A 15,432-nucleotide genomic window follows, 5' to 3' on the forward strand; every position below is an offset into this window, starting at 1 on the left:
CACAATGCAAGCATTGTCCAATGTATTGTAATTGCAACAAATGCTCATCGTTATGTTCTACGGTACTACAGCATCACTTTACTTTACAGAAAGCACTGTAGTAAAGCCACAAAAAAAACCACAGTGATTAAATCAGTCATCAGTTGTACATATTTGCTGTGCACATAGGTAGAAAATAATAGTGGTATATGGGTTGGCTCTTACAAAACAATTTGTATCTCTGTATTGTCTTGAAAGCCTTGTAATATTATCACTATTTGCAAGCCATGTGTCCCTTTTTTAGGGCAATACAATAACCCTCATCTATTCACTTTGAACAGGAAAGATTACGCCTTTAGTGCTGTTGTTGACTGTATATAAACACAGATACATTGGCTACTGTTTATTTGAATCAAGCGTAGGGAGTGGAACTAATACCTGTGGTTATTTGCTCTTTATACAATAACTAACTATCTGGCTATAAACTATAGTTTTAGATTTGTGTCATTACAGAAAGGTCCCAAAGCTGCCCTGCATTTGATATTCTCTTTTATGAAGTGCCATATTTGTCCCGAGAGGTTTTGCTCTCTGTTGTGGATCATGGAGTGATCTCATGATGTTTTATGATTAAAGATATTTTTAAAAATGTCCTCTGGGCTTTCTGATTCACATTACAAGCCTTTCCTTTCATAGTTTGTTGTTAAATTCTTGTGAATTGCTCTTTGACACCAGACAGAAGAACAAAGATACAATCACACAAACAGAACTTAGAAAACCAAGCTCTTTTATTTAAACTTTTACAGACCTTTATTGTCAGAGCCTAAATACAGCGCATTTCTTTTACAGACTGTACAGTGAATCAATGTACTACTTTGCGAGCAGCAGCTTAGTGCAACAGTTGGCAAATATCATACTACTGCCGTAGAAAGGCTCAATTCATCTCCCCAACAGTCATTAGTCACTACTCACTATCTGGGCACAAACGCAAATAAATGACTGTTTTCAACCACAATACTGTTGTTCTATTTCTGTAAAGGAAATTGTGTTAGCAGACTTAGCACAAAGTTTGTCAGAATACAACTGCCGTTCAGGAGGTAGAGTGTGGCCATTTGGGAAACCCAACCGTTTTTACTTTCTCATAGTTCAATGAACACTAAAGATTTTGTATATTGTCAATTAGTCATTCTCTTTCGCTGAGCTAAGGAGAACCTGTGGTCACTCTGATCTCAGAGGACACCGAACATCATGTGTGAATTGCAACAAATTAAAATAGATCCATCTGTTTCCAATTTTGTTGAAGCATATACTGTATATAATATGGTGCTGACAAAACAGTCTTTGGACCCCCTTGAAAGTGAGATGGTACATCTGAAGCGATCATTCCCATCCTAATAAAATAATTTCAACCCATTAGACCCGAACAAGATTATGTACATAAACCAGTGGTTCTCAAATGTTTTCATGTCATGGACCTCCAAATTAATATGTATTTGGCCACGGACCCCCATAAGAAAATATTTTGTTTCAAAAACCTTCAAACCTTTTCACAAATAGCAGATCTACATGCTCACAACACGTCCGAATGTGTAAGTTTAGTGGTTGCCTGCATCCTCTGACAGATAATTCCCAGAATGCCATGCAGTCTGAACATGTGGAGACAGTTACAGGAGTTTATTCAAAGAGAACTCGCTGATATCAGAGTAGTTCTCAGCGGTTTCTGTGGCCTGATCTCTTTCAGCGTCTTGTGATTGACCGTTAAGCAGGGGAAAGGAAATACCGTGCCTGCCGAGCAGGATCAGATAGGTATGTGTAAGTGGTTAACCTCAGTCCAATCAGATTCAGAAAACCTTCTTTTAAAAAGGTCATAGGTCATTAAAGCTAAGGTCAGGTCCCAATTGTTGGTTTCCCTCATCCAGAAGGTCATCGTCGTCATCATCATCATCGTCGTCGTCATGATCATCGTCATCCAGGTCACTGCTTGGACCTGCAATACCACTTTGCCTAGACTTCGTGCTCAGGCGTACATGCAGGACATCTTTTTGATGAGGAGCTGGCAGCGACGAAGAACAGAGAAGAAGCAGTTAGTGTGTGACTGTGACTGTGACTGTGTGTGTGTGTGTGTGTATGTGTATGTGTTTGTGTGTGTGCACGCGCGATAAGATCATCAAATTAGGCAGGCTGTACAGATGGCTCGAGGAAACATTTAGAACACAGATCTCAATCTCTAATGTGAATGTTGACCTAAACGGTAGTGTACAAATGGAACCACAGGGACCCATAGGTCTCGGTTCCATTTGTACTCTCTTTGGAGTTAAACGAACACAAAGGATTTTACTCGGTGCACACACATGCATTCATTGCGCACACACACATTTGCAAGTATGTACTACGTGCGAAGTCTGGAAGGAAGAGGTTGGCTTTGCAGAGATTGGTGCAGAGGAAATGAGAGCTTCTGTGTTCTGTCCCCGGGCGGGGAAACACATCAAGACTATAAACCGCAGCTTCTATATGTCTAACCGTGCATCTGCCAAGTCAGACTCCTCACCTTCATCCGTTTTTCAACCTGTGGGGCAGGGACCACTGGTTTATGCTAATATAAATCCATATATACCGATAAATATTAACTTAAAGGGATATTTCACTTTCAAACAGTTTTTAGGTCATTTTAACATCTACTTGGGCTTTTGTGAATACCCAGTACCGGCTGCCGTTAAGTGGTCAGATGGGTGGACTTGAACAGATATTCAAGTGGGCCCTGATCCAGAAAAGGTTGGGAACCACTGCTCCAATCGTTGTCCTTCTTTTCATCCTTAATCCATTTAGCTCTTCCTCTCTGCCGCCAACGTGTACGCTCGTCTTCTTGTATCGTTCCGATAAGGCCACATCAACCTCTACACTCATGTCGGTTAAACACCCAGCCTGGTGCTGCTCCAGTCCCCAGTGACTCATACGTTGTTGGGATGAGTCACACAGAGAACGTTGGGCACAGATGTGTGAGGGGGAGGGAGGGAGGGGCACCAAAGTAACATGTTCAATCCCGCTTTAAAAAAAGGAATAAATCCTCCCTCATTCTGAGCCCATCTGGTGACCTGCCCATCTAAAGAACCGAGTGCCTGGTCTGGTGTTTAATGTGTGTGTTTTATGTGCGCTATGATTGTCATGTAAAAGTGGGGGTAGGGACCATACAGAGGGGTAGTAAAAAAAAAAAGGTAACCGACTCATTATTGTCTCCACCAGGCCGAAGGCATGGGGGGAGAGTATGTTTTGCACTCCGTCCGTCCGTCCGTCCGTCCGTCCGTGTGTGTGTGTGTGTCCGTCCGTCCGTGAGCAGCTAATCTCGGCCACCGTTAACCCGGTCGATGCCAAATTTTGCACACACACTCCCTGGATGCCAACGATGAACCTCTGCCCCAAACTTTCCAGAACGGCCTGTTATAGCGCCACCAGGAGGCCGCTTTGTGCAAAACAAGTTTTTGCACAGTACACCTACAGATTCTGTCCAAACATCACGCAAATTGGTACACAGTCTCTCTAGAGCCATTCAACGAAACAGGTCTTTCAGATTTCTCAGACTCCATCCTGATTGGTTAAGATTGGCTTCCAAAGTTCACAGGAGTGCTCAGTTTCAAACAAAATGCTGCAAATCATGAACACATTGCGTGATTTCCGTGAAATTGTGCACCCACATTCCCACTAGGCCGAGGACGAAATGCCACATGAACAATTTCAACTCAGCCTCAAGGTGGCGCTATAACTGGCCGAAAAGTGTTTTTACCTCTAACTGCACGGATCTGTGGATAACTTTGTATGCCAACTCCCTAGAGGCCAAGGAAAAACCTTTGCCTGGAATTTTTCACATCTGCTTTTTATAGCGCCACCAGGAGGCCGACATATGTAAAACACATTTTCTATTATTACTCCTTCAGATTTTATCCAAAATTCACGCAAATCGGTACACATCATCTCCATAGTCATGTGATCAAGACAGGTTTGTTTGATTTATCATATTCCATCCTGATTGGCCACGATTGGCTCCTACAGTTTTCAGGAGTAGCCCGCTTTGTACAAATCGCCACAACTCAACGCAGCGTCCGATTGCGATGAAACTGTGCACGCATATTCCCACTAGGCTGAGGAAGAAATGCCACTTATCCTGGTGGAGACCTGTGCCCAGAAGGGCACTTTTTCTAGTTCAATCTGGGAACCCATCGGATAAAACAATGCTGTTCTCAAGAGAGAGGGGCTAGCGCTCCCCAAAAACAAGAAATTACTCAAGTCAGTATATTACAGGTATATCAGCTTGCATTCCATTCTCTTGCATATTGTAGGGCTTTCTGTAGTCGCGTTTGCAGTCTAGTCATGGTGCGGTGGGGGAGAGGAGAGCGGGCTGTCCCATTGGCCGTGGCGCTTAGTGTCCCATTGGCCGTATAGGGCTAGTCTCCCATTGGCTCGCCACTAGACAACGTGACTAAGCAAGTCTTATGTAAATGACTACCGTAAACTACATAACATGCTTTACCACGATTTACTTCAGTGCTCACCAGTGTCTAGGACATCCTCCAGCCATGACAGGTCATCTGAACTGACCTCCGCCAAGCTAGGGGTGGGGCTAAAGTCCTCTGAGTCAGAGTCTGGCTCCTCCTCTTGAACTCTGACCTCTTTATTGTGGCTGCTGGGAATTTGGACCGGATCGGCCGCTGGAAACATTGCTACAGTAGGGTAAAGAAAACACTGGGTTAAGTACTTTATCATGTAATGTATATTGTCTGTCAGGAAACATAATTTGTCCAAAACTGTTATTTTTCAGCATTTTGAGCTTGTAGATCTCTTCATGTGACCACGTACGGCGTACCGACTGTAGGTGTGCTACCCGTTCAAAACATATCAAAATAACGGTAGTGGGTCGCACACACCAAGACAATAGGGATATCTGGGCATAGCCGCTTCCCACATGCCGCGCACATGATGTATTGGGTGGATGCTATTAAAGAATAATGCTCTATTCTAATGTATGTAACTGATCTACGAACGGCAAAAACATTCCCCTGCGACCTACATTAGCTGTGTTTAAACAATGCTCTATTCTAATGTATGTAACTGATCTATGAACGGCAAAAAAATCCCCCAGCGACCTACATTAGCTGTGTTTAAACAATCCCGTACTAATTTTGCTAGTCACATTGTTTATTGCTAACAAGAGACTTTATTACACAGTCCCAATCTGTGATTACCCACCGGGTGTGATGTGAGGTGATTAGCGGTGATTTTGTGCACCTGCACTGTGTCACCACTCCTTTAAAAGGAAGTCACTCTCCACACTGATGAAGGCTGGATAGCCGAAACGTTTGTCCCTGTTCAAAAATGCAATAAATATGTTGAACTGAATTAAGTTTTGGTGTGTGACCCACTACTGTTATTTTGAGCTTGTAGATCTGCAATTTTCTATGTTTTTGTGGGCATTAAGGCATTAAGTCGGGCACGGAAAAACTAGAATATGGAGATAAGAGGTTTCTTTCTGACCGACAACAAGGATATGTTAATACACCAAACGCCCGGGGTTATTTAATCGAATTAATCAGAGCGCCCAGCGATTTATAGCAGCGGAGCACATTTAGCAACGGACCGGATGCTATCCCGGATGTAGCTGAAGGAGTTTGATGTAGCCAAAACACTCCCGAGGCGATCGACAACAATGGGAGGTATGATTAATTCTAACGCGACTCGACGGGTCCGCAATGTGCCGTTTAACACATAATCTTTTCTTAGAATTAGACGGAATCATTTAACAAGAGAATAACAAGAGTTATTCACGTATTAAGATTTTCGATCTCGTCGGCTAAAATGGGGTGGAACATTTTCGATGACGTCCCACCGGAAAATAATAAGCTGGGAGCAAGAGACGCTCCCAGCCTGTGGAGCGATGCGATCGGTTTTGATATCAATAATCTCCATACTTTTTTATCAATCTCCGTCCTGATCGCTGGTCGTTATTAATTGATTGAACGGAGAACTCCGTCCTTGCCGCTCAGGGTGTTAATAAAGAGCGGGAGAGAGTCAGAGCATCAGCGTGTGGGGGTCATTGTAGTCCATTACCAGTGGTTCTAAACCAATACCACCCCCACTTAAGGCGGCAGCCGAAGGTGGTTCGATGTGCATTTTCAGAGCATGTTCATTTTAACCATCAATCAAACGAATGTGTTCTTGTTTGGGAATAATAACAAAGTATTCCTATTTATCATAATGATTTTTGGAAGATTTTTATATATTTTATTTTTTTACATATTTCTTTTTCATGTTGTATTATCATTTAATTATTTGGTGGCCGACTTGCAATACCCACTAGTGGTCCCCGGGCCAACAGGTTGGGAAGGAAGAATCCTAAAGAGCAGGAGAGCAGCCGCTTGTTCTAACCTGATGTGCGTTGGGAAATTAAAGGTGTGGGCTGGTGTTGGTCTCTGAGAACCAGATCCCTGACCTCAGCTTTGAGTTGTGCCACAGTCGCTCTGTTGACAGAGGCAATAACCATTATTAGGCAGACATTGACACACAAACACACCCAAGAACAGACACAGGTTCAAACACACACAAGAAGCCAGCATGTCTCCTATTATATGGAAGCATATTGCACACCTAAAGTAGACTATCTACAAGCTCTCAATGCGTCTGCAACACATTGAGAACTTGTAGCTAGGCTACTTTCAGTAGCATTTGAAAGTGGTCAAACTAGCAATATGTGCAGAAGCGATTGCCATAAAATCCTATAATTTGGTCACAAATTGCGCATTAGGACACCATTTTTCAATAAACCCATGAGTAATTGAGTATACACAGTAACATACCTGATCTGGTGGACCTCTTGTTGTGTGTGAGTGTACTGTGATACAGTCTTGGCCACGTCCAAGCAATGTGTTCTGTAACCGTCTGTGAGCTCCTCTAGCATCTGGGCCGACGTGAAAAAGTTAAATCAGAAAGAGATTCAATTTATTGGAGTGTATCTTTTCACAAGTTGCTCATGTTAGTTCAGACTGGGAAAAAAAGACAGGCACACAATTGTACTCTAGATAGTCTGTAAAAAGCCACGCTGTAATACATATTGAAGTTGGCTGACTGTGTGTTTGTCTGTGTGCCCAAATATGGGCATGCCATAAAACAGTACAAAACAGCGTTGTTAGGCAAAGATTTCAATTGTGATATGTACAACGTTAGACCAGAGCTTGTTTAGCAAGAGAGAGACAGAGCTCCCTCTGTCTCCAGACCAGAGCTCCATCAATGAGAGAAAGGGAGTGAAGGCAGTGTGCACAAAACATTTGACGTGAATTAGTCCAGCAGTTTGCAAGTTTAGCTTCGAGTCTTAGACACATGTATGTACACAAAGAGTGTCAAAGACTGTTAATAAATGTTGTGAAAATGTGTTGTGACTTTGATTGAAAAGTTGTAATACAAATAGTTCCAATGGCATCTAAATGTAAGGTTGCAAATATGTTTATCTGTGTTAAGAGGATGAGGGGGTTCCTGGAAAAAAATCTTCTTCCCAAGGGATACCTGGGCCAAAAAGGTTTGGGAACCCCTGCTGTTGTGTACTCTGTGCCACTTTAATCTGTGCTGTACTCTACTGGCCACTTTAGGTGTTGCAGCTTTCGGTGCTCAGACATACATACGGACCATAGACTGTAAAAGATATGGACAAAGCGTTCCCCGGGTCTAACATGGACGTAAAATGAAGCCTGTAATTCTATGGTAATTCCTGATGTAAATCGCCATATTTCTAGATCCGTTTTGGCCCAGCTGGCCATTGGCTGGCTCCGTTTTGGCCCAGCTGGCCATTGGCTGGCCCAGACAACGAGGCGGGACTTCCCCCCTTCTTCTCCGTTGGTTTTTATTTTGACTCGAGTGGGAGGGGAATCCCGATCATAGACTGTAACGGTAGCCACATCCCTCAGAACATACGCGACTTTATGGTCATTTTTTTAATTAATGGGACCATAATTTTCCAAAAAGAATATTATGACATTAGAAATGAGACTTTAAACTAGTGACTGGAAGCAGAAAGTATTCATGACCATGTTTATTAAGGTAATACAGTCTAGGTGAAGTTGGGCCCAAATACATGGACTTCTATGGGGCTATGGGTTTTTCTGGGTCCAATGACAGCGCCACAACAGGCCATTATATGAACTACGATTTCCTTAGTGGCTTCACAAAATATCTGTCTGACTGCCCCCCTGATACGGACACACATAGCTCCGTAATGGAGTGGAGGCACCGCTCAAAAACAGTAATATTTACTGTAGACTAGAGGAACAAATATGTAAATTAAGAAGCCATTTACAGTGACATTATGCATGGTGGGGTATTTCCAGAAGTAGAATACAGACAGACAGATGCCAACAAAGCACTGGATTATACCACATTAGGACTGTAAACTAACAATGTGTTCAGTTTACCTTACAGCTGCGTTCGTACTGTCTCCTGGACTCCCTCCCCTCCGACTGCTGCACAAACACATCCTCCTCCTGTCGCCCTGTCACATGGGAAAAGGGAAAGGGGAGGTTAATGTTCAATCTTTATTCCATGTTCAATCTTTCTGTACGGGGTACAGAAAGCTTTACAAAGTTAGACCTTGACTTCTTTAGAGCACTTATGGAATTTCCGCATCAAGATATTTGCCTGGGCATACAGTTTGTCTAACATAATAATAATGATTATAATATTTGCATCCCTATTAGCCCGTAGACTAATCCTCCTTAATTGGAAGTCCGATAAGGCGCCTTCCTTTCAACAATGGCTGAAAGAAGTTCTATCATTCCTGCCTCTGGAAAAACTCAGATATAAAGTAGACAGAGCCCAAAAAAACTTTGTCCTAGCTTGGAGTGCCTTTGTGGAGTTTGTTGAAGACTTTTCATTTCAGTGAACTGTAATCCGTACTGTGTCCGACTGTGCCCGACTATGTCCCTGTCTTGACTATTTTTTATTTATTTTTTGATCTATGATTGTCCACTGCTTTGTCCCACCACTTTTTATTTTATTTTATTTTTGTTTTAGCCTAGGGGGAGGGGGGGGGGGGGTCGTATATGTTTGTGTGTTTTGTGTATTTACTTGCTTACATGTAATGTAATGTAATGACAAAATGTATGAACGATAAAGAAATGTAAAAATAAAGTTTACAAAAAAAATAATAATAATGATTATAATAATAACTACATAAAGTTCCCCTCAGGGCACAGGTCTCCAACAGGACAGGTCAGGTTGTGACGTCCTGGTGGCGCTATAATAGACCAATGGGAAAAGGGTGCCATTTCTTCTTACGCCTTGGATGGCCATTGGATGATTTGAGGCATTTTGTTCCAAAAATGTGTTTTGCAAAAATCCACCTATTGGTGGTGCTATAACAGGCCAATGTGAAAAGGGTGGGATATATTCCTCAGCCTAGCAGTAAATTGCACGCTGTGTTCATGATTTGAGGCTTTTGGTTCAAAACGGGCCAATCCTGCATACTTTGAAAGCCAATGTTAGCCAATTAGGATGGAATATGAAATATCGGACAGATCTGTCTTGAACACATGACTTTGGAGATAGTGTGTAACCATTTGCGGGATTTTTGGACAGAATCTGGAGAAGTAATATCAAAAAGTGTGTTTTTCAAGAGTCGGCCTCATGGTGGCACTATAACAGGCCGTTCTGGAAATTGTGGGGCAGAGGTTCAAGTTGACATCCAGGGAGTGTGTGTGCAAAATTTGGCATCAACCGGGTTTGCCGGAGATTAGCTGTACACAGACGGACGGATGGACACGTCGGACTCACACACACACACACACACACACACACACACACACACACACACACACACACACACACACATGGACGGAGTGCAAAACATACTTTCTCCCCATTCCTTCAGCCTGGTGGAGACAATAAATAAGTTAAGAACCTAATTTGTATACACCACACTTAGCCACATTTGTATGCACTCCCTCTTCTATGCTCTAATTCTCTATTTATTGTTTAACTGCATTGATGAGCCTGCACAATAAAGAATTTCAGTACTTGAAATTTGATGTGACAATAAATATCGATTTGACGCACAAAAAAAGTTAAAAACTAAGAAAAAAACAATGGTGGTTATGTTGTAAAAGAGGAACATTCTTAACCAAGTAGGAGCAGGTGATTTATAGTTGCTGTACATGTTCAATACCAACGTCATGAGCAGGACTGTGCTTGTCCTTGCTACAGTGTTGGCATTAGGACATGTACAGTCCTGTAGAATCAATATCTGTGTGTGTTGGTGACGCACTTAGCCGAGTTTTAAGCTGGTCCACCTCACGTCGTAGCTGCTCCAACTCCTCTCTGCGGAGCTTTGAACTGAAACTGGGAGCAAAAGCAAATACATTATGAAACAAGAGTCTAAAAGCCCCGCCAGCAGACCCTAGAAGCTGTGCTGCTCCATATAACCACATGAACCCTAGCGTCCCTATTGTGGGCATGTCATAATAGGCAAACATAGCAGAAGGAGAGCCACGGGATCACCAAAATTATCATCTGGGGTGTGTGAATAAGGCAGCATGTTTCATAGCAACCCACCCATTCAATTTTGAGAGATCTTGTTCTGGACCAGAGGTGTCTTTTCAGATAATATAATAATAATAATAATAATACATTTTATTTATAAGGCGCCTTTCAGGGCACTCAAGGTCGCCGTACAGGTTTAAAACAGTACAAAAACACAGTTAAAAGCAGAACAAAACACAGCTTGCAGCAGAAGACACTAGAGGTCACGCAGAGTCATGCCTAAACAGGTGGGTTTTGAGGTGAGTTTGAAATATGGTGATAGAGTCCATGTTTCTGATGTCAGGGGGGAGGGAGTTCCAGAGGTGAGGGGCAGAGCGGCTGAAGGCTCTTGAGCCCATGGTGGACAGACGGGCTGGGAGGACTTTCAGGGTAAGGGAGGAGGCAGACCTGAGAGACCGGGTGGGGACGTTGACGTGGACAAGGTCAGACAGGTATGGGGGGGCGAGGTTATGGATGGCCTTGAAAGTATGGAGAAGGATCTTATAGTCAATGCGGGATTTTATGGGAAGCCAGTGGAGTTGGTGTAAAACAGGGGTGATGTGACTGATGTCAGATGGGCACAGCACAGCCCTACCAGATGAAGGTGGTGCTTACAGTAATACAGTAAGAAGATTGTTGAAATATAGATTCAACAAGATGTACTGGTGGCGGTGGAGTTAGCCATGGGACAGTAGAGGAGAAACCCTACCAAGTCATACATATTTTCTATGTTAGCCCGTAGGGCCCGAACCCGTCTGCCTCATGCCTGGCATCACCCACAGTGTCATGTGTAGCATAAGGTAACTGTCTCAACAAGATAGAAGCCATTCCCTGTAACAAATTCCAGCTCACTCAAGTATCTTGCCAACTTCACTATAGTAGAAAGTTAATTAACATTGGCAGCTTGATTATAGACTCTTGTCATAATGTTACTACATTGTTGGCTTAGAGCGTATTTAATTAAAACGTCTTCAAAATATTAACCGCAATATTGGCTGGCCTGGCATACATATAATTAATATCTATATTAATGTTGCACCTATTCCATATCCTCATTTTTTTTATTTTTTTCAGATTCCCCAAAGTTCAAACTGCATCTATGAGTCACCCTGATGAACGCGTAGGTGCCGTTTATATTCTTGCAATGCATTACCCACTATATTGAAGGCTTTTTAACTTTTCTACAAGAGTGCCTTCGTCTCATCCTTTTTTGCATCCATGTAATGAAGAAGGTAAAGTCACAAGCTGCATATAACAGCGACTGTGTGTGTGTGTGTGTGTGTGTGTGTGTGTGTGTGTGTGTGTGTGGGCACATGTGTCAGACTACATTTCATTGTGATGTACTTTACTGCACGTGCAAAACAAAACCTGCACCTAGAAGGTGGCTGCTAAAATTCTAATATGGCCTGATCAACATGGTGCCCCATCCAAATTTTAGTATGAAACATGGCACCGCGTGTAGATTACTTATCTTCTGAGAAATGGGTTTGACAACCTTATTTGGATTATGTGGAAATGTTCATCATCAACACATCACACAGCTCCGCCCTGCCCACTCACCTCTCCTCCGGGTTGCCTAGCGATGTGGCCCTGCTGATGTGTCCCCGGAGGCTGCTCAGCTCGCGTCCAACCTCTTGCCTCCATCGCTCCATCTGTCTCTCTGCTTCCGGACCCTGTCGGCTCCTCTCCTCTTCCCTCTGCCTCTCCTTTGACTCCTCGCGTAGTCTGTGAACCTCCTCTGGGAAGGGGGCAGGAAATTGTTCTATTACTAACTTTGTGGCTGAGTTTGATATCGTCGCTGTCGGGCAGAAACCTCTTATCTCCATATTCTTAAGCCTGTCACAATTATGACAATCATTAATCGCAACTCAAGCGACATTGAATTGTCAAATAAAATTTCATAATTGTGACAGCCCTTCATATTCTAACTTTTTGTGTTTTTTTCGTAAATTAATAGCCCTACTCGATCATACTACAGCGACACACAAAAGTTACAAAGGTTTTGAGCTCGTCGATCTGCTACTTTTGCCGTTTTTTAATTTGAATTCTGAAAAGTAACTACTTTGGAGTTTGGACATATAAGGTTTCCATCTGACATCGATGATATCATTTTGCATTATTCATTTAAACAACTTGATCCCTATAGCATCCGTATTCTGGGTTCATGCATTGTTAGTTTGTACACCAGCCATTTTTTCTGTGAAGAGATTTGGTGTAGAAGGGGAAAGAGCGCACCTAGCACAGTGCAACTCAGGTTTGTTTTACAAAGTATACATTGTTGCTGGTTAAGACTTTTTTTTTTTAACTTTAGCCTTCGATTTACATGTCTTGAATTTAAAAATAAAGACAACACTACAAATACTGCAATCAGTGTGATTCATGATATTAAATGGGTTGTACTTGGAACCAGGTGGAATCTGATGACTCAGTGATCAGATTGAAGATTGATGAAATTCCTTTCATCGAGCACACCCAGTAATGACTGGGATAAGAAATCTAACCACCACCGTAGGGCAAGACAAGTTACCTTTACGCCTGTCATGATTATTACATAATCTCCTAATCGCAATTATTTTGCATACTTGTTATAATCATTGAACATTTTTTAAACATTTTCGTTATTTGTCATATCTGCCCTGTGCAACTGCAACGCCTAAAAGCCAAACAGAAATGTAATTTGTATTCATAATAATGTTGCAATGTTCCATGACAAAAATACAATTAAAATGTTAATCGCAATTATTTGTGAGACAATTAATCGTCATGTAAAATGTCATAATCGCCACAGCCCTAGTTACCTTGTAGTATCTGGATGAGACGTTGCTGTGACTGTCTTTCAATGTCAACGTCATGGAGTTTCTGGGTAAGGGACTCAATCACCTTAGATAAGGACATCGGGAGAGGTTTGAAATGTTGTCTTTGACATCTTAACAGTAGACTATTGAGACACACACACACACACACACACCTGACTCTGTATCTGGACCTGTGACTGGATAGCAGTTAGGTCTTCCCACTGCACAGCAAGGCCGAGAGATGAGGAAGGCTGCTGGGCACGTGGGGGGAGAGGATGAGGAGGGTCCAGGCTGGAAGCAGCAACCACCTCCCTCACATGGAACAGATCTATCAGCAAGAGGAGGTGATGAGCATAAAAGGAAAGACAAAGGGCTTCACTGCCATGCTTATCTAGGGTCTAGGGCCCAGTGGTTCCAAAACGTTCTAGCTCAAGACCCAAAAGAAAGATAATTAGATGTTTGCCCGGCGACCCAAACTAGTGAAAATAGCAGATCTACTCTCTCAACACGTCACTTTGCGACGTGTGTTTTCACTACCTCATTATTTATTTATGGAAATTATTCAATTTTTTTATTTTATATATTGAAATGACATTGTTTTTAAATGTAGGAAGGAACCCATACAAATTGGTCCGCGACCCAAACATGGTCCCGGCCTACTGTGATCTCTAGGCAATGTCCGGAAGGGTAGTCAGACACAAAGATATGTCACAAATAGGTCATTTTTCTCATTTCACATAATCTCAGAAAAACTGAAATATTCTGATTAGCCCACCTTCTCTTCCTCTGGAGAATTTCCCTGGTGAGGTCAGTCTCTCCTGTGGGAAGATGAAAATAAAATAAAAAACCCTGGTCTGGGGATTTCTGAACTTTAGCTTCTTGTCAAAAGGACATTTCAATGAAAGAGTTTCTATATTCTGAGACACAAACTTTTCCTTGTTGAGGTTTAGTGGTGTTATAGTGCCATCTACTGAGAGAAAGTGTGATGACTGCTTACAGTCAGTCAGCATTCTGTCTCTAGCCTGCTTCTGACAGGACACATGCCTTGTGAAAATTGTTTTTAACCTGTTTTCAATATATTTGTAATCTAATGGTGTTTTTAATGTTAACATGTCCACAGTGTCTGAAGCATCACTCCCCCCAAGGTGCCACTGGCAATTGTCGCTTGGTCAAGTGATGTCTTGTGGGGATGGGAATGTATAGTCTAAAAACAAGTCAAAGAGTAAAGACAATTAAGATTTAATTAGCATCTGCTGATGCACAAAACATAAAACATGATTCCAGGCAGGACCTACTGGAGTCCTTTCTATGTACGGTGTTCCTCCAAGGTATGTCTGGTTGCAAAGAAAGCCTTAGTTCATAGCATGCTGTTGGCGCTCCCTATACTGTAGCACATGATCAGACACAAGGATTCCAAACTCACCTTCATTTTGGCCACACTGCCATCTGTTGATGACAGAAAAGAGCTCAGCTGAGTGTCCCAGTTCATTCTAGAGCTGAATAACAAAAAGACAGACAGAACATGTAGAGCAGAGTTATTTGTTAGCCCAAAGTATAGCCCAATGTTTGAGTTTGACCTTGCTCTGTACTTTAAAACAGGATCACCTGCGCTGCCTCTAGCATCGACCTTGCACTAGGAATCATTGGAAAACCGATACAGTAACTTGAGAGGTGTTTGCGCGCGTCAGGTGAAGAAACAAACCAGTTGAGATCTTTGACACTACTTGAGTGACAGATTAAATTTTAACAAAGCTGCTGCTATATTATCACTTTAATACTTATCAGCAGAATGAAAACAGTGGAAGGGAAGTGGCGAAGTAGAAATTCGTCCAGTTAGATCGATGCCAAGATTATTTCTAACCCATCCTATGAGGAGCAGCAGTAGTGGGCTTGGCACTGAACAGCTGTTCTAAAGTGTTTTTCTTGTCTCAGGAAGTCAGGGACACTTGAGCTGTGCCAGAGAGAGAACCAATTGCAGTTACACCAGGGGACATCTATCTATTGACCCGAATGTGAATATGGCATCATTATAAAGCTACGTCACATGTTTTATGTTATCATATCAGCCATGATACAAGACATACTGTCTGATACTGTCATCAGCCCTTTCACG

General features: G+C 42.4%; 1 protein-coding gene across 2 annotated transcripts; it reads right to left on the reverse strand.

The window, feature by feature from the left end:
• Positions 1 to 405: 405 nt before the first annotated feature.
• On the reverse strand, positions 406 to 14,809 carry LOC310860375 (uncharacterized protein). Of its 2 annotated transcripts, none has more exons than XM_083767244.1 (11): positions 14,743 to 14,809; positions 14,095 to 14,137; positions 13,493 to 13,647; positions 13,323 to 13,404; positions 12,085 to 12,262; positions 10,271 to 10,344; positions 8,424 to 8,500; positions 6,819 to 6,919; positions 6,391 to 6,482; positions 4,521 to 4,676; positions 406 to 2,029 (listed from the first exon to the last, which is right to left on the reverse strand). In XM_083767244.1, the coding sequence occupies exons 1-11, from the start codon at positions 14,806 to 14,808 to the stop codon at positions 1,842 to 1,844; spliced, it is 1,212 nt and encodes a 403-aa protein (XP_083623370.1). In that variant the 5' UTR covers position 14,809; the 3' UTR covers positions 406 to 1,841. The 2 variants fall into 2 exon arrangements, with proteins under 2 accessions (XP_083623370.1, XP_083623369.1); XM_083767243.1 differs by having other exon boundaries at positions 4,521 to 4,688.
• Positions 14,810 to 15,432: the final 623 nt, after the last annotated feature.

The sequence above is a fragment of the Protomyctophum parallelum genome (genome assembly GCF_964188405.1).
Source record: "Protomyctophum parallelum genome assembly, chromosome: 6".
NCBI classification, from domain to species: Eukaryota; Metazoa; Chordata; class Actinopteri; order Myctophiformes; family Myctophidae; genus Protomyctophum; species Protomyctophum parallelum.

Excerpts from the sequence above, each read along its gene's own strand:
- LOC310860375 (XM_083767243.1), bottom strand. The coding sequence starts at position 14,808 with ATGAACTGGGACACTCAGCTGAGCTCTTTTCTGTCATCAACAGATGGC. Across the intron at positions 8,501-10,270 it reads CCAGCTTAAAACTCGGCTAA|GGCGACAGGAGGAGGATGTG; the intron begins GTGCGTCACCAA and ends CCCATGTGACAG. Across the intron at positions 6,920-8,423 it reads AGTACGAACGCAGCTGTAAG|ATGCTAGAGGAGCTCACAGA; the intron begins GTAAACTGAACA and ends ACGTCGGCCCAG.